Source organism: Haemorhous mexicanus, chromosome 7 (assembly GCF_027477595.1).
Source record: "Haemorhous mexicanus isolate bHaeMex1 chromosome 7, bHaeMex1.pri, whole genome shotgun sequence".
Classification (NCBI taxonomy): domain Eukaryota; kingdom Metazoa; phylum Chordata; class Aves; order Passeriformes; family Fringillidae; genus Haemorhous; species Haemorhous mexicanus.
Window position 1 is genome coordinate 7,804,594 of NC_082347.1, and position 26,746 is coordinate 7,831,339.

Consider the following 26,746-nt stretch of genomic DNA (forward strand, 5'->3'; position numbering starts at 1 on the left):
GGATGCAGTGCCCAAGCATTGCCCAGACTTCCCCGTCCAGATCCAGAGCACAGCGGGGCTGAGATTTATCCCCCTCGCCCTCCTCCCTTTGCTTGTTTTGCAGCAGTTTCTTGTGCTGGGACAGAGCAGGAGCAGGGAACGTCCCCAGCTCCGTGCTGTACATGGTGTGTTTGTATGTGTGCCCAGCACCAAAATAGACACATGTGTGAGAGCCATTGAGAGGAAGTGAAAAGTTCACCCTGTACAGTACTACGAATGCAAAAACATGTTGTTGGCTGTTCCCTCCTCCCTCTCAGTAAACACTTTATGTAAGGCAGGGAGAACTGGAGGGATCCGTACGGGCAAAAGCCTTCCACGCTCCCCCTCCTCCAAACCCAGGTTTTCCCTGGCAGCTGGAAATTCCCAAACCAACCTATTTCCTGCTTTGCAGATCGGTGGGGCTGCGCCAGCGGTGGAAATTTCTCCTTGGGGGTGTGGAAGCCCCACGTCCCCCTCGCCCCGGGGTCCCGGGAGCTCGGGGGGCCGCAGGGGGGAGGGAGCCCGGCAGCTGCCAGAAGAAGTTGATGCGGGGAGGGGAGGGAAAATAAAAAAAGAGCCGAACAAAGAGCCTCGTTCAGAGCGGCTGTTGGTTTTCCTGTGGGTGCTCGCAGCAGAACGTTATGTACCGGCACAAGGCCCGCTCACACCTCCCCTCCCCGGCTCCTCTCGCCGCTGGCCGGGGCCCCACCGCCGGCCACGGCGCCAAGGCACGCGTTCGCCTCGCTGCCCGGGCAGAACGCCACCGGGCCGGCCTCTCCCATCGCCGAGGATGCAGCAGTGTGGGGCAGCACCCCCAGAAACACCCTCTGCCATCTCTTCCCCCAGAAGCACCCAAGGCGAGATGAGTTTCACAGCCCACACCCTGCCAAGGACACGGTGCCGACCCGGCACTCGATCCGGCGCTCGGCATCCCGGCTGCCAAAATCTGGCCGCCGCCCTCGTGGATGCACGTTCCCTGTTCCCTGTTCCCTGTTCCTCCGCCCGGCTCCTGCAGCTGCTTGTCCCAGGGCCGAGAGACGGGCCCGCAAGGGTTGGCTGTGGCACAGACCTGCCCAGCCAGCAGCACGCCGGGACCTGCCACCGCGTCCCACGCAGCCAAAGCTCACCTGTCAGAGATGCCCACGGGCTCGGAGGATGCAGGGTCACCCCTCGTGTGCCTGTCACCCCCAGCCACCACCAGGGAGCCGCTGTGAAGGACACCCACCCCACCAGGCACAGAAAAAGCCGTGGCCTCAGCCCCTCTGTTACTTGGACACAGAGGATCCCAGCGGTGTCTGTGCCAGCCCAGTGTGACAAAACAGTGTGTAAATTTACCTAGGTGCAACTTTTTGGGAAAAAACATGAAGCCAGGGACTCCTCCATAGCAGTAGCCCACGGGGCAGGAATTTGCTCCCCACCGTACAGGGGCACAGTGTGCACCCGACGTGAGCCAGAGCACTCGCAGAGCCCCTCAGTACATCTCCTCCCTTCCTCCTCCTCTTCCTCCTCCTCCTTCTTCCCAGCCCCCTCCCCCTGCAGCCTGCAAAAGCGCTGAGCTCAGCACATCGCGGGCAGGGGCCCAGCCAAGGACCCTCCCCAGTGCCAGCCGCTCCCCCGGCTCTGCTTAACCCTTTGCAAAGCCAGGCTGGAAATCAGAACGGTGGAGTAAATCTCATCCCAGACGGGGGCAAGCACAGCTGGCTGGGAACAGATTGTCCAGAAAGCCTCAATCTCTGCTCTCCCAGAAAGGACAGCAGGTCAGGGGGAAAGACACGCTGCTCCTCCACAGAAACCACGGCGGGTTCACTGCCAGCAGCAGGGCCAGGGGAGGGGAAGTGCAGGGATTACCTACGCTAAAACTTTGCTTTCCAGTCCAAAACCGTTCCTAGAGGCCCTGCTGCAGAGGAGTGGCCTGGATCTCAGCTTCTTTTGGGAAGCAGAAGGAGCTGCCAGCCCCACATTGCCTGCCCTCCCCTCCCAGCTGGATTATTTTATTGCAGGGATCAAAAATTACATTTCCCTTTAAAACTTGCCATCGCACCAGAGCTGCTTGCTCCGCTGCCTACCAGGAGATGTTATGGCAAAGAAAGAAAAACATTTATGCTTGGCTCTAGAATTCCAGCTTATTTTTAGCAAGGCGCCTTCCCTGTGGTCCTTTACCTCTTTTTTGTTTATTTGCTGCTTCCCCCCTGTTTTGACCCCCCAAACCAGCAGATCCTCATCTATTTTCAGCCTCAGCCAGCCGACGTTCCTACCAATGAGTTGGTGGCTGTGGGAAGAAATAACCCACGAGATGCATTTTGTGAAAAACAGGATCCCAAGCACCATCCCGCTGAGTGTGCAAATATTGGGGTGTATTTTTAACAGCTGGGGGTTGGGGGGATTGTTCTTTTTTTTTTTTTTTTTTTTGTCCCAAAAACCGAAGGAGTATCTCTGCAAGCTGCAGGCGCAAGCCAGGACTTGTTCCCAACTCCCCACACCCCTCTTCTGCTCCCTGGGATGCTACCCACTCCTCCAGCCCGGACTTCCACACCCAAAACACAGATGGATTCAAGCCGTGACCCCTAAAAAGCAGCTGCAGCTGCCGGTGGGGTGCCCAGAGCCCTTTCTGCCCCCTTTGGGTGGCAGGTCACAGGCAGTGGGTGGGGGACCCGTGCCCCGTGTGCTCCGCACCGTGTTTATCGCCGGGCTCTTATCCCCGCGGGCTCGGGAAGGACAGGAGCCAAGATAGGGCCCGGGGTGGCTTCAGAGTGTGCTCAGCCCCTCCGATAAAGCCGCAGGCAGCGCAGCGGGAGGACAAACAAAGCCCTTTATCTCCCATTGGGCTCCTTGCGCTCCTCAGGGTCTGCCTTTGGAAAGGTCACGTACGTGGGGAAAGGCACGGCCGCGGGGGACACTGCCACACCGGGGGCTCGGCCGTGTCCCGGGCGGGATTTGGGAGACCCCAGGGAAGGCAGATGGGGGTACCGCAGCCTGGCAGTGAGCAGAACCCCATCCCAGATTTAGGGGACACCAGGGAGGGCAGATGGGGGTACCCCCAACCTGGCAGTGAGCAGAACCCCATCCCAGCCCTGCCCCCGCACCCCTTGATCTCCAACAAGTTTCACTCCACCATCCGTTCCTGCCTTAGGAAAGCGGGACAAGGCCAGCGAACGGTTCCCCGGGACCCCGGTGGGCTCCCGGTGGGGTTGGTCCCGGAGCGGGGCTGCAGGGCTCCCGTGCCAGGGCAGCAGCATCCGGCCGCGCCGGTGCCACCGCGCAAACAGCCCCTGGATGCCGGGGCGGATCAAACCCCAATAACCCATGGGGGAACCCTCATCGGTTTCCCGGCCCACGGAGGGTCGGGGACCGCGAGACACGGCGGGTGTCCCCCTCCCCACCGGAACGTGATGTTGTGCCCGAGCGATGGGCTGGCCCCGGGGGTGCGGGGGTGATGCCGGGCGCGGGGGGGTGTCCGGGATGCTGTGCGGGCCCGGGGGGTGCGGGGCAGCCCCGGGAGCCCGGGCCGGCCCTGACGCAACCGCGGCTCCCGTTTGCAGCGCCCGGGGCCGCGCCGGCCGCCAGGGGGTGTGGCCCAAGGAGGGGGGCGTGGCCTCCCCGCTGTCACCGGGCAGGAGAGACGCCGCGGACGTGCCCCGCTCTCCCATTGGCGGGCGAGGGGAGGAGGGCGTGGCCCGGCGTGCTGCGGCTATATAAGGGTGGGGAGCGGGCGGTACGGGCAGAGCGGCGGCGGAGCCGTGCCCGAGCTCGTTTGTTGTGTCCGGAGCCATGCCCGGGCTGTGGGAGCGGCTGGCGGGCAGTGAGCGGGGCCGCCTGGAGACCTCCGACTGCGAGTCTCTGGGCAGCGCCTCCGGCTCGGAGGGAGGTGAGTGCGGGCCCCTCAAGGGCTGGAGGATGGATGAGGGTCCCTGGGCGGAGGGGGTGGTGGTGCTGTGCCAAGCCCCCGAAGCCCTGGATCTGTGTGTCCCAGAGCCACCGGCGCACCCTGGTGCGCCCCCGAACCCCTGCGATCGGTGTCTCGCACCTCCGGCGCTGACCCGCCTCTGTCTCCTCCGCAGATGCCGAGTACGCCGAGGGTGTCTCCCTGCCGGACATGGACCTGGAGCTGCTGCACGACCCCGAGGACGAGCTGCTGTGCGCCAGCCTGATGGACGTGGTGCAGGCCACGCTGAGCCGGGCCCCGCTGGGCGCCAAGCGCTGCTGGCGGCTCCTGATGCCGGCCCAGCTGCAGGCGCAGGTGCGGGCGGAGCTGCTGCGCCTGGCGTGCAGCGAACCCTGCGGGCTGCGCGGGGCCCTCCTGGACCTGTGCGTGGAGCACGGCAAGGCCTGCCACGACGTGGGGCACATCGCCGCCGACCCCGGCGTGGTGCCCACCTTCCAGCTCACCCTGGTGCTCCGGCTGGACTCCCGCCTCTGGCCCAAGATCCAGGGACTCTTCGCCTCGGGGCCGGCCTTCGCGCCGCTGAAGCTGAGCACGGGCTTCAGGGTGATGAAGAAGAAGCTGTACAGCTCCGAGCAGCTGCTCATCGAGGAGTGCTGATGGGCCGGCCGAGGAGCCACTTCCCAAGTGCTTCGGAAGAGCCGGGCAGAGCGTGGCGGCTCTGGGCAGCCGCTGTAGTTTAGGTTAGGCTGGAGTAGGGCTGTAGGTGGAAGTAGTTGGGGCAGGCCGAGGTCCCCTGGGGCCTGCCCGAGCCGGGACATCCCTGGCGTGGAGCAGCCGGGACATCCCGGACGGAGGTCGCTTCACGCCGTCGGTGATTGTGGGCTGATCCCGGCGCTCCCGGAGGAGGCAGCGGGGCTGCTGGAGGGGTGCCGGTCTCCCGATGGCTGATCAATCATGCGGGGTTTTTTTGTAAACCATGATTGTAATCAATGGGGTCTCGGGGGAGGGTGAGTGGCGGCCGAGGGGGTCTGGATCAAAGGCCAAGCCCAGCTGGAATTGTATCTTTGATCGGGAGAGGGGCCGGAGGGCAGGACCCTGGCCCCGACACGCTGGGGGCACTTCGTTGGTTACAGTTTACACTCATACACTTGATGTTCAAGTGCGACAATTCCTATGCAATCGTGTCGGGTGGTTTTTTTACTTTTCTAATAAAATTTGTCTTGATTGATAAGCTGCCGTCTGTCTCCCTGTTGTCACCTCTGCTGGGGGAGGGATGATGCAACCACCGGTTTGAAATTCCCAGCTGGCAGCCTCGGGAAGCCTTTCCCTGGCAGGGCAGCCCTGCGGTGGGAGCTGGATGTTTTGGGAATGGTGGGGAATCCCACTGCACCCACTCCTAAGGGGAGCCACGGGGCTGTGACTCAGGGGGCTGAGTCAGGACCCCGAGCCTGCTCCTGCCCTGCCAGGAGCACCCCAACACCCTGCGAGGGGCTGCTGCTCCTCCCCGGGCAGCCACGGCGGGGAATTGGGGCACAAACCCAGGAGAACGGGCTCAAACTGGGACTGAGGGAGAGGAGGAGGAGGAGGAGGGTCACACCTGCCGGGGGGAGCGCGGCCCAGCCCCAAACACACTCTGCAAGAGCGAGGCCAATTACCCAAACCTGCAATTAGAGGCCTCGGGGAAGAGGCTTTCACTCAAGGATAATTAAGCTGCTTGGCAAACGAGGAGCTCGTGGAAGGTGTGGGGAGATAAAACCAGCCTGAAAAGCCATTTCCATTCACATGTGAGCTCGTTCTGGCTCAGCCTTGGCTTGATTTTTTTTTTTTTTAATATCCCTGTGAACAAACTGTATCACGGTGGACAGACAAACAGCGACTTTTTATGAGAATCTTCACCATAAAAACCTTGGTTTTGACATGAATGACCCATAACTGGAGCGTTGGGAGCAGAGACTGCTCACTGGTGTGAATATCACCTCGAAGCAGTCGGGGCAACGAGCAGTGCCAGGCTCGCACAGCTGGAAATGCACGTGTGTATTTCCCCTAAAATGTTGGGGTTTGGAGCATTTCTCAAAGGATCACATGCTAGAGCATCCCCCCTTCACGTGAGGGGCATCCCCTGTGGGGTCATCCAGTACAAACCCACCCCTGCAGACACGGAGAGGGAGCGCCAAAGCCGGAGTTCCCGGGGCAGCCCGGGCTGGAGGCAGCGCTGATCCCGGGGTGCAGCAGGAGATTGGTGCTGACGGCAGCAGCGCCAGCCCTGCCGGGGCATCCTGACTCTGGCAGTGTATTTACAGCTCCAGAAACACCTGGGGTTTTAAATACCCAGCTCCTAAAGGGGTGGCCCTGCTCCTGTGCTGCCAGCAGCAGCGTGACCCCTGCTCGTCACGCCCACCAGGCACTCTTGGGGAAGGCAAGGGGCTCCACACCCAATTTTTTTAAAATGATCACACCACAAAAACAAAAAGAAAACCCCAGCAAAACTCCCAAAAACCAACACAGAGCGATGGCACAGCCTCTGTGCTGGGGGTGCCCAGCAAAACCTTCTGTGTGGGACCACCCAGGCACGCCCCAGTCACAGCCCCAGCTATGAAGGTGAAACTTGGCTTTTATTTATAGCAAAATGGCCTTTCCATGAGAAATTTGGGGGAGTCTCAAGGTCCCTGGGGTTTGGCAGCTCCCTGGAAGGTGGAGAAGCTTCCAGTGAGGCTGGATCAAATGCCTCCCAAGGCAGGGGTTACACAGAGGGATATTTTGGGACCTGGGAAGAGTTGGGCTATTTGTGGCACCAGCATCAGCCCAGGGATCCCAGTTGCCAGCAGAGGAAAGGGAGATTTTTGGGGGCATCAGCAGCAATAATGCAAATGAAGGTTTAAATCCCAGGATAGTGCTAAACCCTCATGTTTTCTGCTACCAAAAACTATGATTGGGGGAAGAGGGGTCTCCTTGGCTCCCTACTTGCCAGAGGAGGATGTTCCTGGAGCACCTGCCTTCCTTTGATGCCTCCCTGCCTTTGGCAGCTCCTCCAATTAAAAGCTTGGGCTAACGAGCTAATGGGCAGCTCAAACCACCCACACCTTTGGTGAGTGGGCAGGGACCAGCACACCCTGAAATTCAAGAGTGTCTCCCATTGCTCCAGGCTGGGAATGACCCAAAATGCAGCAAAACCACCCCAAAACCTGGGCTGGGGATGTGCCCTGTGCTGGCAGGACTGACTCACCACCAGAGGGGAAATGGCAAGGATGTGACCCTTGGCCTCTGAGAGGAGGGGAAAAAAAGGGAAAGGGGAGAAATTCCCACTCTTGCCCTCTGAGAGAAGGGGGGAAAGGGGGAAATTCCCACCCAAAGCTTCCAGTACTTTGGTGCATGGGCTGGAGAAAAAAAGAGACCCATCCCAAATCCACCCCCGGGACACCTAAGGCAGTGTCTCTGCCTGGAACAAAGGCAGCTCAAGTCTTCCTGTCCACCTGATGGGGATGGTGACCAGGATAATGCTGCCAGGTGGCCTCCTAGGGTGAGAATAAGGCTCAGCCAGAGGATGTGGGGCTATTGGGAGGAAGGCCCTTCTTGGAACACCCCAGCACAACGGGTCTGAAGGAAAGGTGCCCTGCTGGGTGCTCACTGTCACCTTGCCAGGGGCACCACGTCCTCTCCATCCCCTCCCTGTCCTTCCCTCTGCCACCTCAGGGCAGCCCCCACAGGGCCAGAGTTCTCAGCCATTGGGATGGCAAAGACCCCAAATCCCATCCACCACTGAGGAGCTGCAAAACCAGAGCTGGTTGGAGCAGGGAATCCACAGGACACCAACCCAGCTGGAGCCTTTCACGTTATAAACATTTATTTATAGATGTACAATTGTATAATTAACTAAATTGAGAGATACAGCCTCTGTGAGCATCCACTGGGATCGATGCCTTCTCCCTCCTTGTGATCCGTGGGTATCTACCAGGAAAAATAACCTGAAGGTTTTGGCAGGCAGGCTCCAGGCAGGGAATGGCACTGGGCAACACATCCAGCTCCTTTCTGGGAGCAGGATTTTGGTTTAACCCCATTCCCATCATCCCTGTGCCTCTATCGAGCGCCATTTCCAATCCTGAACTTCCACCCAATTTCTTCTGAAGGTGGAGGAACCATTAAAAAAAAAGAAATAATAAAACCTCTTAAAATCAGGTCCAAGCCATGGTGGCTGTGGGATATCAGGGCCTGCAGCCAATGGGAGGCTGAGATTTCACAAAATAAGCAGCCAAGAGAGAGCGCATGGATTCCTAAGGACAACGGGATCAAACCTCCTCTGAAAGCCCAGTCAGGAGCTGCTGTGCTCCCAGTTCACTCCCCTGACCATGCCAGGGGATGGTCTGCACTGGAAATGTCTTTAGACACAAATGAGCTGCAGAGCAGCAAAAAAAAAAAAAAACAACCAAAAAACCCCAAAACCCCAAAAATTAAATAATCCAGTTTATTCCATGGGAGGTGGTTCTGCTCGCACTGGCTTCGCTTCCAAGAGATGGCTCCTCCCCTGGAGCAGCCTCACGCTGGTCCTGCCCGTGGTGGGGCAGGCAGAGGGCAGATCAGACACCCCCTGATCTCCCCCAGCAGAACTTCTTCCAACAGAATACTTTGTTCCTTATGGATCTGCGGCATTTTCCAGGTGTCCTGCAGGAAACACGAGGCGGGGTGAGAGGGCAGGGCCAGGCTGCACCCGGGAGCACAGCTGAGTGCCTGGGGGGGAGGTGAGGAACCCGAGCACAAAACCTCCCAACAAAAGGCTGTTGGAAAGCCCTCTCTGCACGGAGCACGCTGATTACCAGGCAGAATTCCAGCAGACTCGGCAGAAAAAGGAGTTACATGCACAAATCAACCAAAGACTGACGAGCAAAATCCATCCAGGACAATCCTTCCCCTGGCGAGCGGCTCAGCTGACCTGCGGCTCCCGCCGACGCTGCAAATCCACGGCTCTGCACGGGCTCCCCCCTTCTCTGGGACTCCTGCACCTTTGGGATTTGGTGTTACCAGAACCCCAAGAGCAGGTGCATGGACGCCCCCATCTACAGAATGTCCTCCCAGGAGCAAAGGAGAGCAACTGCCAAGGGATTCCTGTTTTCCAGGCAGGAAAGTGCTGTGGACAGAGACACCCTGGGAAGAGGCCTCCTGCTGCCCTGCCCCTCAAAATGGGCAGAAACCAAAATAATTTAATCATCCAACCCCTGCATAGTTTAAAAGTACAACATATATACAGCTATAAATTAATGCTAAATAGATTATATTTTCTTTTCTTTTTCTTTAGTGTCTTCTTGTATCAACAAAATCCCACTTCTCTTTCCATTGGCAGCGGCGAAGGGTCTCCTTCTGCTTCACGGCTTCTGCAGTGAATTTGGGTTATTTTACACTCTGTGTGTCTGTTCCAGGGGCTGTGGGATCCTTGTGGGATCCTGGGAGCACGCCAGCAGTGCTGGGAGGGGAGGAGGAAGACAGAGAGCTGGATTTCCTGTCCCAAGTGCTGCCTGCGATCGTCAGAGAGAGGCAGAGAGAAGAAAGAGGGGCAGTTGTGCGTTGCTAATTCTCCGATTCCATTTTTAAGATAAGGTTTAATTCTTTTTAAATAGCAAAGTCTGTCACCTCGGCCCAGTGCACTTCCCCAAAAGTCTTCGGGTGTTTCAACACTCTGGGAACAAAAGCGGCAGCAGTGTCAGTCTCCGGCCAGCCTGTGACTCCCCCTTGCTTCCCCACCCCACAGCACGGGCAGCAGCTTTTCCAGGCTCTTTCCAGACCACGGGTGCAGGGAGGGAATTAAAGAAAAGCAGGTAATTAACACCAGAAGAGGCGCAGTCATCCAAAGGAGAGAGCGGGAGGATCATGGAAAGAACGGATCCAAAACCAGGATACACCCAAAGAAAAGCCCAATGTGCCCCAGAGGATTTGCTTTAAAGGCCAAACTTTCAGATGCCAAGGAAAACAACCCCCAAAAGTGCAAATCAAGCAGCTCAACAGCCAGCATCCTCAAGGAGACCCTGTGAGCCGGAACGGTGTCCATACAACACCTGGAAGAAGCTTCACCCAGGAGTTTTTCTATTGAAATCCTGTGCTCGGATAATTTTGGGGTAGTGGGATCTGCACATTTCACAGGCAGCCCAGCAGGACCTGGTAGGCAAAACCAGCCCAAAAATTTATGCAGAAAAAGGACTCCAAACCCTGTGGCAATTTTTTTTCATATTTTGGCGCAGCTCTCCCAGCACATCCGGTCTCACATGTGTTATGTGGGCTCTCCTTAATCCAAGCTCTCCAACCCCCAAATCTTCCAGACCTCCCCCCCAGCTGCTCTTACTTTGATTGCCAGTTTGACCCAGCAAGTTACTTCTACAACCTGCTGGGAGCATTTGCTTTGTTCTCCTTGAATGGGAAGGCAACAGGAGGGGGGACAAGGAACATCTGTTGGGTGGGACTCCATTCCCTGTCACCGTGCTGCTTCACGTGCCGGGGCTAACAGCTTTCCCAGCAAAACAGACAACAAAGCAACCAAAACCAAGGGCTCATTAAAATGTGGGGGCAGGACGCCACAGCGCCTAAGAAACTTCCAACCTCACCAAGGGATTCTGCCCCGTTCCTAGAGGCCAGAGAAAACAGGGAGCCTGGAGAGAGCCGAGGGTGCCGACATGCAAACTAAACCCAATCGATTCCTGATTAACGAGGGAGCGCCGTCGGAGGGGAGGCTGCGCCTGTGCACCCCGAGGACACTCCTGGAGGGCTGTGTCTCAATCAGGGGTTTCAGTGATCAAAGCACTGGGGGTTCCCTGCTCCCGGCTCGTACTTGGGCTGGCACTATCCGTGCAGGGAGGCCTGGACGTCTGACAGTCTGCTACAGCTGGGGGTGCCCATCTTCTGTGCCCGCTGGTACAGGTCCGAGTCCCCGAAGTAGCGTGCCCGGTACAATAAGCCTTCCTCTGCAAAGGGAAAAGCTCAGTGTCAGGAATGCCCTCTGGAAGAGACTCCCCTGCTCCCCCACCGGCTCTGCTGGGAACGGGAGGCACCTCCAGCTGTCTGAGGTGGAGCAAAGGATGAGGATGAGGATGAGGAAATGCCCCGCGCCCTTTGGGACAGGATGGGTGTAAGAGCTGCTGACAGCTCATCCATCCTGGGAAAAGCCAAGGGAACCCAGTTCCAGTCCCAGGACATGCACGGGCAGCACACACAAAGGTTACCCCAGCAGGGCTTGTGAGTTTGGCACTGCCCAGGGATGATCACAGCCCCTCTGGCATTCCAGAGCTGAAATCCTACACCAGCCACTGCTCCAAGAGCCGTGACCATCACAGCGGCCAGAGCACACAGGTTGCCCCGGGATTCGCTGCCCTCACCACCCTCTGCTGCCAGGATATCTGGCTGGATCATCTGCCTGGGCAGCCCCTGCAGCCCTGGGAGCAGGGGTGGGATGTGGGACCATGACACCATGGGCAGCAGACTTTCCAGCACCGTCCTTCACCAACTGAAATATGACACAGGGCTAGCAGGGATCCCAGAGGCTCTACCTTCCCCCTCCACTGGAAATCAGAGGTATCCTGCTGACATGGCAGGGGAACCTCTGGGGCACAGCTCCTGTCTGACCAGTTCTGCAGCAGCATTAAAAAGCAAAACAAAACAAAAAACCCCCACATACCGGGCCTGTCATGAAGTCATAGACTGGAAAAAACAAAGCCAACAACACAGGAAATGTGCTGGCACCGTGTTAAAGTATAACTTCAGCACGACTTAGTCCTCAGTCAAAGACCTTTCCAAAGCCCCATGGAGCAGCTGCTGACCCCTCCCTACTCACTCTGCTGCTTCTCCCTCCAGCAGTTGTTCCTAAGGTTTGCTATGTAGTCGTCCTCCACGCTCCGCTCCACATTCTTCAGGTTCGTGCCCGTGTACTCCTCGGCAAAGCTCTCGGACACGTAGTAGGGGACTTTCAAGTGCTCTGTGACCCTCCTGTGTGTGTGACCCACAGACCTGGTGCAGGGACAAGAGCACAGCAGTGTGGGACACGTTTCAAGGGCACAGCAAAGCCCCCAGCTCGGGTGATGTGATTCCAAACAGCAGGAAGCATCCCTCACCCCCTATCCAGCCACCGGCTTGGAGGGTTGGAAGGGAGCAGCATTTCTGGTGGAAACCAACCACCAACACAGGGAGAGAGAAGCTGCCAGGCCTCCAGCAAGATGGGCAGAGCTCTGAATACAGACATAACTCCAAGACACATTGCCCAGGGCCTAAACCCACTTAAAATAAAATGTTCCCTGGAATTTCCATTAAATCATTAAATCTGTGATTTCCTCCGTTCGCAAGATGGGACCCGCTCTGTGCCCCGGCCTGCATCAACCAGCACAGAAAGCACTTTCCAGAAGGAAATCTCTTCCTCCTCTGGCCCTGTGGATTTGCATTTCAGACAAAGCCCTGCTCTTGCTTCCCCTGACAGCCCAGCAAACCTAGAGACCCTCCCTAGGGCGTGTGTGTGAGCTGTGACACAGGAGCTGGGCCCAAACGCTGGATTTGCCAGAACGGCTCCACCTGGAGACGTGCCCAAAGTTCCCTGTGAGAAATACCAGCTGCTGCTGCTGCTGCACGGAGAGCCAGCCTGATTCTTGAGCCAGCTATAAACATCAACTCATCCAGCTCACCCTTCAGTCTGCTATCAGTGGATACAGGTGGGATCCCAGGGCTCCTGCACATTTCACCAAGGCCCAGTGCTGGGTAATAATGGAATGAACAGGAGCACAGAGCTCTGCTGGGATTTCTCAAGGCAGAGGTGCAGCCTGGAAAAAGCCAAGTTCACTATTTTCTCTGTCAAGACAGAGCCCTGAGCTCTCCCAAAGCTCATATTCCTCTCCTGGCTAAAGATGGGCTACAGAGTGTGCCCTCACAGGATAAGGATTGGGGATGGCAGGGCTGCAGCAGCACACTGGGGTGTGAAGCATGAAAATCAGGGCACAAGAAACCTGTCACCTGCAGTCAGACATGCAATTAAGTCAGGCCAATTCCACGAGGTGTTACTGAACAGTAACAATCAGGCCCACAGCCAGGCAGCTCTCCCAGCAGGAAGATCCTTTTTGGAAGAGATTTACAAAGGTGACAGTGGTTCTTTAGGACTCTGCCCTCCTCAGTGACACCTTCACCACGGAGGAGTGGCATTTAAATCTGGGGGTTCAAAGCTTTGGCTCCCCTGCTCCCGAGCTGAGGCACAGCTTTCCCTTCCCTGCCGGCAGAGGAGCTGGCAGTGAGTGATGCAGCAGCTCCTCCTGCCGGCCCTGCAGCACCTCAAACCTGCTCAAACACCCTGCCTGCTCGGGAAGCCTCTGGCAGGACTGGATGAGCTCACTTCCCACCCTTGTCCAAAGCCAGCCTTGGAAATCGGGTTGCTTGCTGCTACCTGAGTGTGCAGAGACAGGGACAGCACAGGGAGCAAGGAATGGGGCAGCAGAGAAACATCTGGGGCTCAGGGATGGCTTCCTCTGGCAGCTGGCAAGGCTGGAAGCAAATCCCTGCCCACTCAAATGCTCCCTCCCTTCTGTGTCTTCTCACCCCACAGACTCTTCACCAGTATAAACCAAACTGGTGCATGTGGATAATGCTTAGTTTTACAAGGCTAATGCCAGCTGTGGAAATCACAGCTCAACAGCCTTCACCCTCTCAGAATAACCCTTAACTGTGCCAAAACCATCCCATCTTTTGGTCCCAAGCACCAATGGCACAGTCTTTGATCTGAATCTGAAAGCCAAGCTGGGTTTTATAGTATTTAACATCACGCCCCTCCCCTGGAATTTTTCAAGGCCAGGTTAGATGGGGCTTGGAAGCAACCTGGTCTGGTGGGAGGTGTCCATGGCCATGGCAGGGGGTGGAACAAGATAATTTTAAGGTCCCTTCCAATCCAAAGCCTTCTGGGAATCTGTGATCAATGGCAAACATTGCTACCTGTGAAAATAGGCAGGAACACCAGGCTGCAACCAGGTCTGCCCTCTCTAAATGCACAGAAGAACTCACACTGAGCATGTATTAAGCCTTTGCCAAGAATGATGCAAGCAGACAGAAATCAAGCCTGTTTTCCCACTCTTTGTTAGCACTGCACAGTGACTAAGAATGAGGACACATTCCACCAGTCACCAGAGGGAGCAGATGGGGGCATTTCCACAGGACCTAGACCAGAGCAGTTTCACTTTCACATCCTAAATGTCTGCCCAAAGCTATTCCACGGCAAGATGAGAGTTCAGAAAGAGGGGATTTCTCTGGGAGTGACTTTTATTCCTTTTCCTCTTCCTCTACTGCACTGTACTAAGGCTTTCATGGAGAACATGGCTTTTGTTTTTCACACTCTACACCTCAGTTTGTTCCAAATGGGATTTTGGTGCTGGGCTGCAGCCTTCCCAAACCATTTTGTCTGTCCCTTTCCATGTCAGACACAGCTGTGGGTATGGACTGCAGAAGCTTCCTGGCAAGGAACTCCCTCATCAGGGAAGTGACCACCCTCCAACTCTCCCTGCACCTTGTATCTCCCCCCTGTTTGAGAACCACAAAGCCTTCACTGGCAGCAGGAGCAATAGGGTCAGGAGACGAAGCAAAAAAAAACCAAAGGAAGAACAGAGGCAAGATCTCTGCCCCACCACAGCCCTCCAAGCCCACCCCCCTCCCCATGTGGGTAAGTTTTAGAGGAATGGGTACTAACAGCCTGTGGCTCAAACTGTAGGGTGGGCTGGAGACCATCATCTGGCTGAGAGCTGACACGATGATCAGGATGAGGATGGGCATCAGCTGGACAAACAGCCCCAGGCCACCCTGAGGGAACAGAAACACACAGTGCAGTGCCACCCATACAGCTGGACAAGGATCCCATGGCACCTCCCCTCCTCCTTCCCTCCCAGTGCTCCAACACAACCTCCTCTCTCCTGCTTTCCACAGGAAATAACCCAAACTAGCTGGGGGGAGCCCAGCAGCCCACAGGACAGTGTGACTCCAAAGGTCCAAACCCCCTGGCCCTTCTCTGCTGTGACAACAGGCAGAGGGCACTGCCAGGGGGAGCCCTGGGAGGGAATTCCAAAAGCCTCATGCCCACAGCTCCTTTTTCTAGAGCAAACTAGTGAGCAGGACTGGTTTTAGGGGAGGCCTTCTCCCCTTTTCAGTGCTGGACAGATGAAGGTAATTCCCCCTCTCCCTCATCTCCCGAGCTCCCTTCAGTTCCACCTTCAAGCTTGAGATAAAAATACTCAGGAAGTTCTTGTTTGTTTTTTTACAATAAAATTGGCTCTGCCCAGACAACAGCCATAATAATCCTGACTCCACCCTTCTGTTTGGGAGGGTGGCAACAAGCATGACTGTTTCACAAGCCAGGCCCAGGAACCAGCTCCCAGTGATGTGCTGGGAAAACCTCCAGCCTCCCAGATCCCAGGTGTTTTCCACTTACATCCCCCTGGTGCTCCCGCCTGTCCTGCCTCTGGTGGTAGGTGTACCTCATCCTGCCATTGCTGTACACGTGGACATTGCCTGGAGGAAGAAGAAAACTCTTATCCCAAAGTCACAGTGTGGAGGGTGCTGCTGGCTGGCCAGGGAGGGACCACAAAAGGTGGCCATGATCCACGTTTCACCTGCTTACAGGTTGAAACAGGATATTCCTGAGGTGGTTTGAGTGCAGAGTGGGCAGAGAGCTCCTTCTGTAAGATTTTGCAGGATTGTATGAAAATTCAGCTGGAAGTGACATCAGGAAGTTCAAGAACCTCCTGCCCAAAGCAGGGTCATCTACAGAGAGAGAAGACCCTGCACAGGCCTTCTCCCTTCTGATAGAATAGATTAAAAGCAGTTACAAAAAGAAATAATTCTGGGGTTTTCCCCACCCTGCCAACAAAGCTCTTCCATGTCTTCTTTTAAATGTCAAAGCCACAGCTGCAAAGGGAGCCAGGCTGAGAGAGCAGCCCTCAATTCCCTCGGGACAGCGAGGAAAGGGAAAAAGAGACTGAGCTGAAATAGCAACATGCTGTTTTTGCAGGAGTAGCTTATTGGCCTCTCTGCCAGGCAGAGTACAAATGCTGCAAAAGGCTTCCAGATGCTTTGGAGCCACTGGTGTTGGGGTGTTAGTGCTCAGATTCCAGACAGGAAAGAGCTACCAGAGTGAATTTTCTTAACTGAAACCAATTTTTTTTTTTTTCAAGTTGGTCCACAGAGGTCAAGAAGCCCTGTGTCCACTTCCAGTCAGATATGAGTGGAACAAATACAAAGGAGTCTTCCAAAATACCCTTCTCCTGACATGGAATCTGTGTCTTTGGAGCAGGTAAAGGAACAGATTCTTTCCTGCTCCCCAAGCCATGATCAGCACTGTGGACAGACAGGACCCAGATTTATTTTTCAATTCACAAGGTCTAAATCATGCTGTAGAAATACTATTTTCCTTTTTTTTATGGGGCACAGGGGAGAGAAGGAAGTGGCCACTGATCTTGGGGAGCCTGTTCTAGCTGCGTGGTGGAGCAGACAGAGATCAAGAACGAGGCCCAGGTGTTACCACAGTTTGCTCCGATAAGAAGATTTAAATTCCAAAACCACCAGGCAGAAAAGCCTTCCTCAAAACAGGATTATTTTCACAACAACCCTTCAAACAAGTCACTTTTTGTTCTAGCACTCAACCCAACCTAACAGCAGCTGATGTTGCCAGCATGCAAACAAACACCTGAGGCTGGGAAGAAGTCCCGCTCTGATGGTTGCAGAGCTCTCCAAAGATGAACCATTTAAGAAACTTGAGGTGTTTCGGCCACATGGGAAGGAGAACTCCCCCTCACCAAACCCAGCTCAGCCTCAAGAACCCCAACTGCACCAAAAGGACGAGAAGGAGCACAAGACTGAAGGTGCTTACTAGAAGGAAATCCACCCCCAAAGAACATGTTGAAGAGGTCCTCGGGGGAGATGTCGGCCTCGAAGCCGCGGTGGAAGTCGGCGTGGCTGTGGCCGTGGCGGGAGGGGTTCAGCTTCTCATCCCCGAACTGGTCATACTGCTTCCTCTTCTCGGGGCTGCTCAGCACGGCGTACGCGTTCCCAATGGCTGCGACACACACAGGGAGGAAGCATCAGCTCAGTCAGCTCCTTCCTCCCACCTGCAGCCCTGCAAAGTGCCAGCATTTGCCTTTCTCATGGTGCAAAGCGTGAGATTCAGCTGCCCCCCACGTCTTTGCAACGGGCACCTGGCACGTGGCTCGGGCAAATCCAGGCAGGAGGAAACCACACTGAGTGGAAAACTCCTTAATTCATTCCAATGAGGAAGTTATGATATGATTGATAAGGGTTTGGTGCATGGGCCCTTCAGCTGTGTAGGGAAATCGAATTTTAGTTGACAAATTTTATTCAAAAGTGGCATTAAGGCAATTTATTGTCAGAGCCTACAACTGAAACTGCAAAGAATTTAAATACGGGCTAAATCCCTGAAACGGACTTTAAAACTTTCCATAAAAGCTGCTAAGGAAACATTAGCCAGAAGTTGCATCCATCAGCTAAGAGTTTCAGCACTTCCAGATGCCACATGCAAGGTGCATAATTACAAGGACTGTTAACCAGTGTCTGTGAGGCTGGAAATGTACTGGAACTAAACCCCTGCCAGGTCCCTGGGTCCCTCTCCTTCCAGCCTCAGGAGTTTGAGCCCTTTTCCCAGGATGTCTGCCTGCCACCCTCCTGTTTCTGTACTCACCTCTCCACAAGCTCCAGCTCCCCACTGCCCTCTGTACCAAGCTACCCCAGGCCTCCCTGCGTCACAAGGACCCAAAATGCCCATGGCAGCAGGTGCATGGTGTGTAAAAGGCAGGGGCAGAAGGGATGGAAAAGGGGGAAAAGGGGGAAAATGTGCCCATTTGGAGGAGATCAGCTCCAAGATTCAATATTTCCCCATGGTCAGATGGAGGTGTACGGTTTCTTCTTGGAGTGGAGATTTGGAGGGCAGAGGATGTAATGTCAATACACCCCTTCTCCTTCTTGGTTATAATTAGTGCAGCCAGAGCAAACATTTCTAGAGCCAGGCAGGGAAGCTGGTGGACAAGGTTGATACACTGACTCACAGTGTATCAACCACACAGCTGGAAAGAACAAGGGAAGCAACGACAAGGGATCAGTTCAGGGTTTCTTCACTGTCTGACTTTGTGCTGACAAAGCCCAAGAAATGCCTCATTCCAAGGCAGGATTTTAGCTCCAAGTAGCCAGGCTCAAGGCTTTTTCCAGGAGCAGACAGGCAGTGATGCAGATCTGCCACGAGACAGCCTGCAGCCAGCTGGAACTGTACACTGAGACACGGGCTCAGCACAGCACCTTATCAGCGGTCACTGGGAAGGCGAATGCCAAGACTTCAGCTAATCCATCAACATAAGGAAAAATTAACTCATATCCTCACAGCAGGGCACGTTTCCCCCTTCACCCTCTGGAACCAAGCAGGTGGACTTCAGCTCAGCTCAGGGGCTGAAGGACAGGAAGCCATGGAGGCAAGGCCTGGAGGAGATAACCCTGCAGTGGGGTTTAAAGGGCACTTTGCTTAACGCTCCACTTCGGGCACGTAACTCCTGCCAAAGCCTTGGGCAAACATCATCATTCAAGATTACAGGTGAGGAGACCTGCCTTTGGCCACTGAGGGACCCAAGGATGAGCTGTGCAGCAGCAGCAGCTGTGCACAGATGCCCTTTCATCTGCCCCCACAGCAGCACAGGCTCTCCCAGGTACCTGGGGTCAGTCACTATTTGCTAACACTTATCAGGGAAGGATTTAAGTCTTGAAAGGCTTGAACAAACCTTACCCAAGACTTTTACTGCTGAATTTGCGTCTGTGAGGAGCTCACCTGAATACTGTACCAGTGCTCTCACATCAGGCCAGCCCTGCTCCCTGCTCCAGCAAAGGGCTCATGTATTTCACTCCCCAAATCAGGCTGCTTTGGGATGGAAGGTGCCTTGGACAGGGACACCTTCCAATATCCCAGGTTGCTCCAAGCCCTGTCCAACCTAGCCTAGAATACTTCCAGGGAATCCAGGGGCAGCCACAGCTGCTATGGGCAGCCTGTGCCAGAGCCTCAGCACTGTCTTGAGTAAAAAATTTCTTTTTAAAAAGTGGCCAGAATCAGATTATTTTAATGACTTTTAAGTGCTGTATGACTGGCACCAAGGAGTTCTGTGTTTAGCTCAAACTTCCACAGCTTGCAGGGGAAAATGGGATTATATGTTCCAAGCAATAGCATCTCTCTTGGAAAATTACTCCAATCTTAAGCTATCCTTATTACCCAGGAAACATCCCTGCTGCATTTATAGGGAGGATTTGAGAATTGGGCTCTTTGCAGCAGAACCAGAGCTCCTTTTCTGAGTTCTGGCTGGGCTCACTTGTATGGCTGCTGCAGTTCCACCTAGAAACTTCCACCTGGGATTTCTATCCACCAGTTCCATCCACAAATGGCTGGGTGTTTCCTGGAATGTCTCTCCTGAGGGGCTTGTGAGCCCTGAGTCTGCCTCCAGTGCTGAACCAGTTAACTGGGTAAATCCTGACAGAATTCCCTCCTGAGCAGTGAGACAGGAGCTTGGAGCAACACACAGGGAAGAGCTGCTGGGAGAAAGAGAAGGAAGGCTTCTCCTTACCCACCCAACAGAGGTGAGTCCTACCATGCCAACCTGGGTTTATTATTTTAAGCTCAGACTTTGGTCATGACACAACCAGCTCTGAAGGGAGACAGCTTCACAACGAGCAGCTTTATTTCACTCTGCCTGACTCGTGGGGCTGTTTTTAAGGGTTCCCTCAGTGAGAGTTGGGGGCAAACCACAAATCTGGAGCTGGTTTTACCTTTGAATGCCTCTGTGGCCCCTGGTGCGTGGTTCTTGTCTGGGTGGAACTTCAGGGCCAGTTTCCTGTAGGCCTTTTTCAGATCCTCATCAGAAGCTTCTCTGTTGACTCCCAGAATTTCATAGTAATCTTTGCACTGCTTTACCCTGCCAGGGGAGAGGGGAGCAAACACTGAGTTCCAGGAATAAAAACCTCTTTGTCTTGAACACCTGTCAGCTCTGAGAGCTTTCAGGCAGCAGTTTCAGGGTGTTGCTCAGGGATCTGTGCATTCTCAGAGGGTGACCCAGCACAGAACGAGTCGGGCCAGTGGAGGAGGAAGGGCCTCCCCTCAGACCCACACAGGAATGTGACTGCCAAATAAACTTCACATTCATCATGTCCATGTGTTGGAGGCTGTTTGGGAAGGACTACAGCACCTGAAGGACACTGGCCTTTCCCTCCCCACCTCACTCTCTCCTCAGCTAATTCCCAGATGTAAAACTTGCATCAGCTGAATTCCAGAGAAGGAAGGAGGGAGCAGCCCAGGGTGTGCAGCCCATTCTGCCTGGGCACACTCGGCCCAGCCAAGGCTTCTGCTTCTCACATGATGAGACAGAATCCAGCAGGCTGGGTTTTTGGAGAAGTGGATGATGTAACAAACATTCCTGCAAGTCCCTTGAAGTGGTTCTTGCACAATTCAGGCCGTGCCCATAACCTTAAACAAAGTTTACCAAGTGACTGCACCTGCAGTTCAGTCCTTCAGCTTCCAGGACGGGCAAATGGGAGAAAGGAATGCAGGGAAGCTTGAAACAGGGTTTGGAAAACGAGCAGACCCGGGCCAGCTGCCTACCAGGGTTGCTGGAGCTATAAATTCTCCTGGGCATGCTCTTAACACTATTCCAAATGGTTCAAAGCCGAAATCTTTAAAATACTGTGAAAAGCAGACAGGTACCATGTGATAAAGTCAAACAAATGCCCCAGAGAGCTGTGCACAAACCTCTTCACTGCATCCAGCTGGTCCTGAGTGTAGCCCTTGGGGGCCTCCCCCCCAGCCTCTCCATTGGCTGATGGGAAATCTCCACTCATCTTCCTGAACTGAGGGTTTGTGGATTCCCTGGGCTGGGACTGGCCATTGGCTGACTGCTCGTTCTTGGTGAGTGACTCAAGCAGAACTGAAACGAGAGAAACAAAAACATAGAGAAGAAAGCACCAAGCTCAACCTGCCCTTCCAGCTCTTCCATGAAGAGATTCCTCTTCATCTCTGCCACCTTCCCAAGACCCCCCCATCTTTCCCCAGGAAGACTCTCACCTTTCCTCCCACGTAATCTCTCAGCTCCTGTTGCTTCTCACCCAGGTGTGAGGGCCACCCCTGAAGATGTTCTGCTTCTCCCAACACACACAACCTCCATAAAAACCCCAGGACCACCCAGACAGACAGTCCAGGAGCCACAACAGACCAGCAAACCAGTGTATCCCTGTCCTTTTTCCCTTCCATCTCTCCTTGACAGCAGAGCATGTCCAAATTTGTCCTCCAGCACATTATAAAGTCTATTATTCTTCTTCTTTATCTCCTGCTTTTGAGAGCCTACAGTGCTGGGGAAGTAATGTGACGATGCCATTTCTTTAGAGAGCTTAGGAAATAATTCTGTGGGCTGCCAATCCCTTGGGGACACTCCCCTTGTGGGGACAGAGCTGCAGCACTGCTGGCTGCCAGCTCCTCACATGGGTGCTTTGCTCTCCTGTTGTTACCTAGGGACTGGGAGCAGCTGTGAAACCCATCCTGCCTCTCAGTTACTGGGGGGACAAATTCACCTTCCCTCTTCTTCTCCTCCTTGCAAGGCTCAGGCACTGTCTTCCATCCTCTCCAACATCCAGGCCTGGCCTAACCACCCAGGTGACACAATGGAGGGAGACTCCAAGCATCCTTCCAAGGTGCATTTCCCTGGCAGCTGCACAGCACCATCTTTTAAAACTGCTTTATAAACCAAGCACCAGACTGATTTCTTCACCCCCATTCAAAAGAACAGGCACACATGCTACAGTGAAACCCAGCCAAGGATATTTACACAGGCCCCAGCATCCTGAGCTTGCAGTCCTTTATCCAGACCCTAGAACTGGGAAGGACATTCCACCTCCTCCCACGGATTGCACACCACAGACCTTGCACTGTGGGCTATCACCTTCTTTAGGCAAGTGCAAACAACACTTGCAGGCCAAGAGATGAGCCAAGATATCCTATCTGGCCCCAGTGCTCAGAGGGGGCAGAAAAATCCACTCGGGAATCCAAAAGCCAATACAGGATGAGGGATGAAAAGGACAGTGGGCTAAGGAGCAGTAACTCACTGGATGAGCTTTTGGGCTTGGGGGCTTCACAAATTTAAAATTACTTTATTTCAGAAAAGTAAATTCTTCCCTCAATCACATTCCCAATGCTTCAGTGTTCACTGAATTACAGCCTTTGGTTTTGCTCCTTCCAAACCTGGAGCAATCTGCCAGGTGATTTTAAATTTCCCCTCACAAGGATGCTCCCCCACCTACCCCCTTCCTGCTGCTTTGGGCTTTGTTCCCTACAGCTTACCAGGAGATTTTGATCCCAGAACAGTTTGGGTAGGAAGAGATCTCAAAGCCCATCCAGTGCCACCCCTGCCATGGGCAGGGACACCTTCCACCATCCCAGGCTGCTCCAAGCCCTGTCCAGCCTGGCCTTGGGCACTGCCAGGGATCCAGGGGCAGCCCCAGCTGCTCTGGGCACCCTGTGCCAGGGCCTGCCCATCCTCCCAGGGAACAATTCCTTCCCAATATCCCATCCAGCCCTGCCCTCTGGCAGTGGGAAGCCATTCCCTGTGTCCTGCCACTCCACTCCTGATGAAACCCCTCTCAAATTTTCTTGCAGCCCCTTCAGGCCCTGGAAGGAGCTGTGAGGTCTCCCCACACCCTTCTCACAGCCCCAGCTCTCCCAGCCTGGCTCTGTAGGGAAGGTGCTCCAGCCCTTGGAGCAGCTCCATGCCACCCCTGGGCTCTCCCCAGCAGTTCCAGGTCCCTCCTGTGCTGGGCCAGCTCTGCAGGTGGGCTCTCACCTGAGCACAGAGGCAGAATCCCCCTGTCTCCTGCTGCCCAGAGCGCATTTCCCAAAGCCAAGCACAGAAACCCCCAGCTGGCCACAGCTCAGTCCCATTTTGCTGTACAGCCCCAAACCTGCTGCTTTTTGCACCCTCTGTGCAGCCCCAGCACAGCACAAATTCAGGGACTGCTGAAGCAGAGAGTGCAGAATTAGTTGGCAGAGCTTCAGTTCTGCCAACTCAGCTCCTCCCCAGCACGTGCCATGGAGCACTTTTCCTCCCTTATTAGCCAACATTTGCCCAACTTCCCATAAATTTTCCCCAACTCCCCCTGAAAGGTGACCAGAGTGTGACAGTGTCTCAGCCAACGTGCCCTGACACAGGAGATTTTTGCTGCAATCCCCTTGCAAAACCCTTCCCTGATCCCAAAAAGCCCAGCCAGGGTCAGAGTTTGCAGAGTGTTGCCAAACCCTGGGGAATTCCCGGGGAAGAGATTTCCCAGGAGCTCCTCAGAGGCTCAGGGACCACCAGAGGATCTCTGGCAGCATTTCCCAATCCACAGCCAGCAGGACATGGAGCAAAGGGTCCTTGGATGAGAAACCTGCTTGGGTCTGGCCACAAATGAGCAGGTTGTGTTTAACATTAACCCTTCCAGCTGGCTCTGCCTTCCTCCAAAAGTCACTTTTCCTACCCAGTAATTTCACCAGAGTATAAATTCCTGAGGAAAGGGAGGGGAGGAAAACCACAGCACAGCACACGCTGTGTTTGAGGCAGAGGGAAGAGGCCTGGTGCAACCAAAAAGAGGATTACAGGAAGCCTTGAGGCAAACAAGCTGCAAAAGCTCAGCCAAAGAATCCAAACCCAGATGAGGTCGAAGCAATTAAAAAAAAAATTAAATCTACAGCTTTTTGTATAATATTCTGCCATGTAAGAACATGCAGGGAAAGAACTGAGTTTGGCTGCTTTCACCAACCACCTCCCATATGACTTAAAGCTTTCAGGAAATGATGGAAACAAACAAAAACCTGGCAGAAAGTCTTGGACTGTTTTGTTACACGTGTGAGAGCGTGGGCTCAGCCACGGCCTGTCTGTCTGTCTGTCTGTCTGTCTGCAAAGAGAGCAGGAACAGGACAGGGAGAGGAGGAATATGATGGAAACAGGAGGAACAGCAAGAGGAGAGGAGGAGGAGTGGAGGGAGGAAAGGAGGAAGGATGAGGAGGAGAAGATGGATAAGTAGAAGAGATGAGGAGGAATAGGAGGAGAGAAGGAACACGAGGGGGAAATGCAGGAACAGGGCGGAGAGGAACAGGAGAGGGAGGGGAGGAATGGGAGGAGAAGAGGAACAGGAATAAGAGGAGGAGGAGAACAACAGGAAGAGGAGAGGAACAGGAGGAGGAAGAAAAGAACAGAAGGAAGAGAGGGACAGAAACAGGAGAAAAGGAACAGGAGAAGGAGAGGAGGAATAGGAAAGGAGGAATATACGGAGGAGACAAACACGAAAAGTGTAATAGGAAAAGGAGAGGAGGAATAGGAAAGGAGGAATCGGAGGAGGAAAATGGCTTTTCACAGCCCCCCGAGAACTTCTCCCTCGCCTTGCCAAGCTCCTTCCCTCCCCTCAGCGCTGCTCCGGCAGCAGCGGGTGTTGTGCCCGCGGCTCAGGGGTCCCACAGCAGCGCGGAGCCGGTCCCCCTTCCCAGCAGCCTCCTCACTGGGGGCCCCCACTAAAGACAGAGGCCGCGGCCCGTCGGTACCTGGTCCCGACCCACCGGTACCCGGTCCCGACAGGTACCGCAGCCCGGGACCCCCGGACACGCCCCGGGCCCCCCAATGAACTCGTTTTCCCGGCGTGCCCCGCGCGCACCGCGCAGGCGCCGTGAGGGTGAGAGGTCAGGCCCGGCGGCGGCCGCGCAGGCCGCGCTCCCCCGGGCCCCCCGCCGCGCCCCCGGCCCGGCGCTCACCGCGGACCCGCTGCGAGGGGTATAAGCGCTGCGCCTTCTCCAGGAAGCGGCGGGCCTTTTCGGGCTGGTTGGCTTTGACGGCGGCCAGCGCAATACCAATGCACCGCTCCGCCTCGTCCCGGTTCGACTCCATGGCGGCGGCGGCCGGGCGGGGGGGCGGAGGGGCGTGGCCGGGCGCGGATGGATGACGTCACGGAGCCCTGCCCTCAAGCGGGCGGGCCCGGCGGAGGCTCTGGGGGCCCGGGACGCAGCGGGACCCGGGGAGGATAGGCGGGGATTCACCGGCGGGCGAGAGCTGCGGGGCCCCAGCCGGTCCCCAACACGGGAGGAGACGTCAGAGAGCACCTCGGGACCCCGCTCCCGGAGGGGGTTCGGAAAGGGAGGGTTATTAAGAAGCCCTTGAGGAATTCTCAGAGCATCCTCCTCATGGAGCCTCCTGCCCTTGGAAGAGGTCCCGGCTGCAGGGACCGTGCCCGGCACGGGCTGAGGGGACCCTGAGGAGGGATGAGGCTGTTCGGGTGTCGGAACCCAGGAGATTCCTCTGGCTGCCCTGGGTGATCCGAGACCCTGTCAAGGAGCTCAGAGACCTTGGCACGGAGTCAAAGACACCTGTGCCTTCGATTTTAGTCCATAGAAACAATTGCCAGCTTTGTGTGAAGATTTACAAGCCACAAGGGTTTGAGTAGCATGATAGTTAAGTTGTCACAGGGTGAAAGAGTAGAATTTTGGGGATTTAGAATGGGGGTTCAAGAAGCGAGATGGAGGAATCTGGGTGTGTCCTGTCCTTTTTCTTGTCCTCCATCTTTTGCTGAGATGGTGGCACTTCTGGATTGGTTTAGGGTAGAGACAGACTGTCTGACATAGGTGATAGGTATTGGGAAATTATTGTAAATAAAGTACAGGTAGTTCTTAGTATAAAAAGCTGACACCACCCCAAGGGCAGGCACTGTGCCACAACCCAACCTGCTGGACAGACCTCAGCAGGTCCAAGAATGTAACAGATAAGGAAAAATAAACAACCTTGAAAAACAGCTGAGGAATCTCGACTTCTTCTTTGGTCGCAGGGCCAGAAAAAAAAGACTCTTTAATACCTCGGGAGCCATTTCAGCACCACAGAACCCGAGATTCAGGGCTGTGTCACATTGTTTCACAGTCAGTCACAGCAGGGATGGCAGGAACAACCTTTGTTCCAAAAAAGAATTCAGAGACAGGTGACAGATCCCTGGAGGCTGGCCGTGGGGAGCAGGCAGGAGAGAGGGAGGAAGGGCCAGACCTGCACTCCCACCTTGGTCTGTGGGTGTGAGGTGTGTGACAGCACAGGGACCCACACCCAAACCACCCCAAAACAGCCTGGAAAATGAGGGGGAGAGGAAGAGAGCTCTGGCTGGAGCGATCAGGATCAACATCCCTGTATGAACCACGGAGTCCTACAATGGTTTGGGTGGGAAGGGACCTTAAAGCCCATCCAGTGCCACCCCTGCCATGGGCTGGGACGCCTTCGCTGCCCCAGGTGGCTCCAAGCTCCAATGTCCAGCCTGGCCTGGATTTTGGCTCGGCCTTGGACACTGCCAGGGATCCAGGGGCAGCCCCAGCTGCTCTGGGCACCCTGTGCCAGGGCCTGCCTACCCTCCCAGGGATGAATTCCTTCCCAGTATCCCATCAATCCCTGCCCTCTGGCACTGGGAAACCATTCTCCCTTGTCCTGGCACTCGAGGCCTTTGTCAATATTCCCTCTCTGTGTTTCTTGCCACCTCCTTCAGGCACTGGAAGGCTACAACGAGGTCACGCTGGAGTTTCTCTCCAGGCTGAACAATCTCAGCTCTCCCAGCCTTTCCTCATAGCAGAGCTGCTCCATCCCTCTGATCACCTTGGTGGCTTCCCCTGGACTCTCCCCAGCAGCTCCATGTCCTTCCTGTGCTGGGGACAGAAAATATTCCAGGAGTGACTTTGTCCTTCCAGCTTTGGAAAGTCACGGAGGTTTCCCCCACTCCCAAACCACCCCAGGTTCAGTGCCTCAGCCCCAGCCCTGCAATGGACAGACAGAGCCAGGC

The 26,746-nt window shown here is 55.2% G+C and overlaps 2 protein-coding genes across 7 annotated transcripts; one reads left to right on the plus strand and one right to left on the minus strand.

Moving 5' to 3' along the window:
• Positions 1-3,724: 3,724 nt before the first annotated feature.
• On the plus strand, positions 3,725-5,132 carry DDIT4 (DNA damage inducible transcript 4). The gene is made up of 2 exons (XM_059850966.1): positions 3,725-3,883; positions 4,077-5,132. Exons 1-2 carry the CDS (start codon positions 3,787-3,789, stop codon positions 4,556-4,558), a joined length of 579 nt encoding a protein of 192 aa, XP_059706949.1. The 5' UTR covers positions 3,725-3,786; the 3' UTR covers positions 4,559-5,132.
• Positions 5,133-7,724: 2,592 nt separating this feature from the next.
• On the minus strand, positions 7,725-24,859 carry DNAJB12 (DnaJ heat shock protein family (Hsp40) member B12). Of its 6 annotated transcripts, XR_009487123.1 has the most exons (10): positions 24,696-24,859; positions 20,676-20,850; positions 19,700-19,845; positions 16,758-16,943; positions 15,321-15,400; positions 14,586-14,695; positions 11,709-11,881; positions 10,710-10,842; positions 9,521-9,566; positions 7,725-9,405 (listed from the first exon to the last, which is right to left on the minus strand). XR_009487123.1 is itself a non-coding variant. In XM_059850971.1 (9 exons), exons 1-8 carry the CDS (start codon positions 24,826-24,828, stop codon positions 10,721-10,723), a joined length of 1,125 nt encoding a protein of 374 aa, XP_059706954.1. In that variant the 5' UTR covers positions 24,829-24,859; the 3' UTR covers positions 7,725-9,405; positions 10,710-10,720. The 6 variants fall into 6 exon arrangements, 4 of the variants coding, with proteins under 4 accessions (XP_059706954.1, XP_059706951.1, XP_059706953.1 ...); XR_009487122.1 differs by having other exon boundaries at positions 9,521-10,842; XM_059850971.1 differs by lacking the exon at positions 9,521-9,566.
• Positions 24,860-26,746: the final 1,887 nt, after the last annotated feature.

Excerpts from the sequence above, each read along its gene's own strand:
- DDIT4 (XM_059850966.1), top strand. The coding sequence starts at position 3,787 with ATGCCCGGGCTGTGGGAGCGGCTGGCGGGCAGTGAGCGGGGCCGCCTG. Across the intron at positions 3,884-4,076 it reads CGCCTCCGGCTCGGAGGGAG|ATGCCGAGTACGCCGAGGGT; the intron begins GTGAGTGCGGGC and ends TCTCCTCCGCAG.
- DNAJB12 (XM_059850971.1), bottom strand. The coding sequence starts at position 24,828 with ATGGAGTCGAACCGGGACGAGGCGGAGCGGTGCATTGGTATTGCGCTG. Across the intron at positions 16,944-19,699 it reads GGCCACAGAGGCATTCAAAG|CCATTGGGAACGCGTACGCC; the intron begins GTAAAACCAGCT and ends TGTGTGTCGCAG. Across the intron at positions 15,401-16,757 it reads TGGGGGTGGATTTCCTTCTA|GCAATGTCCACGTGTACAGC; the intron begins GTAAGCACCTTC and ends TTCTTCCTCCAG.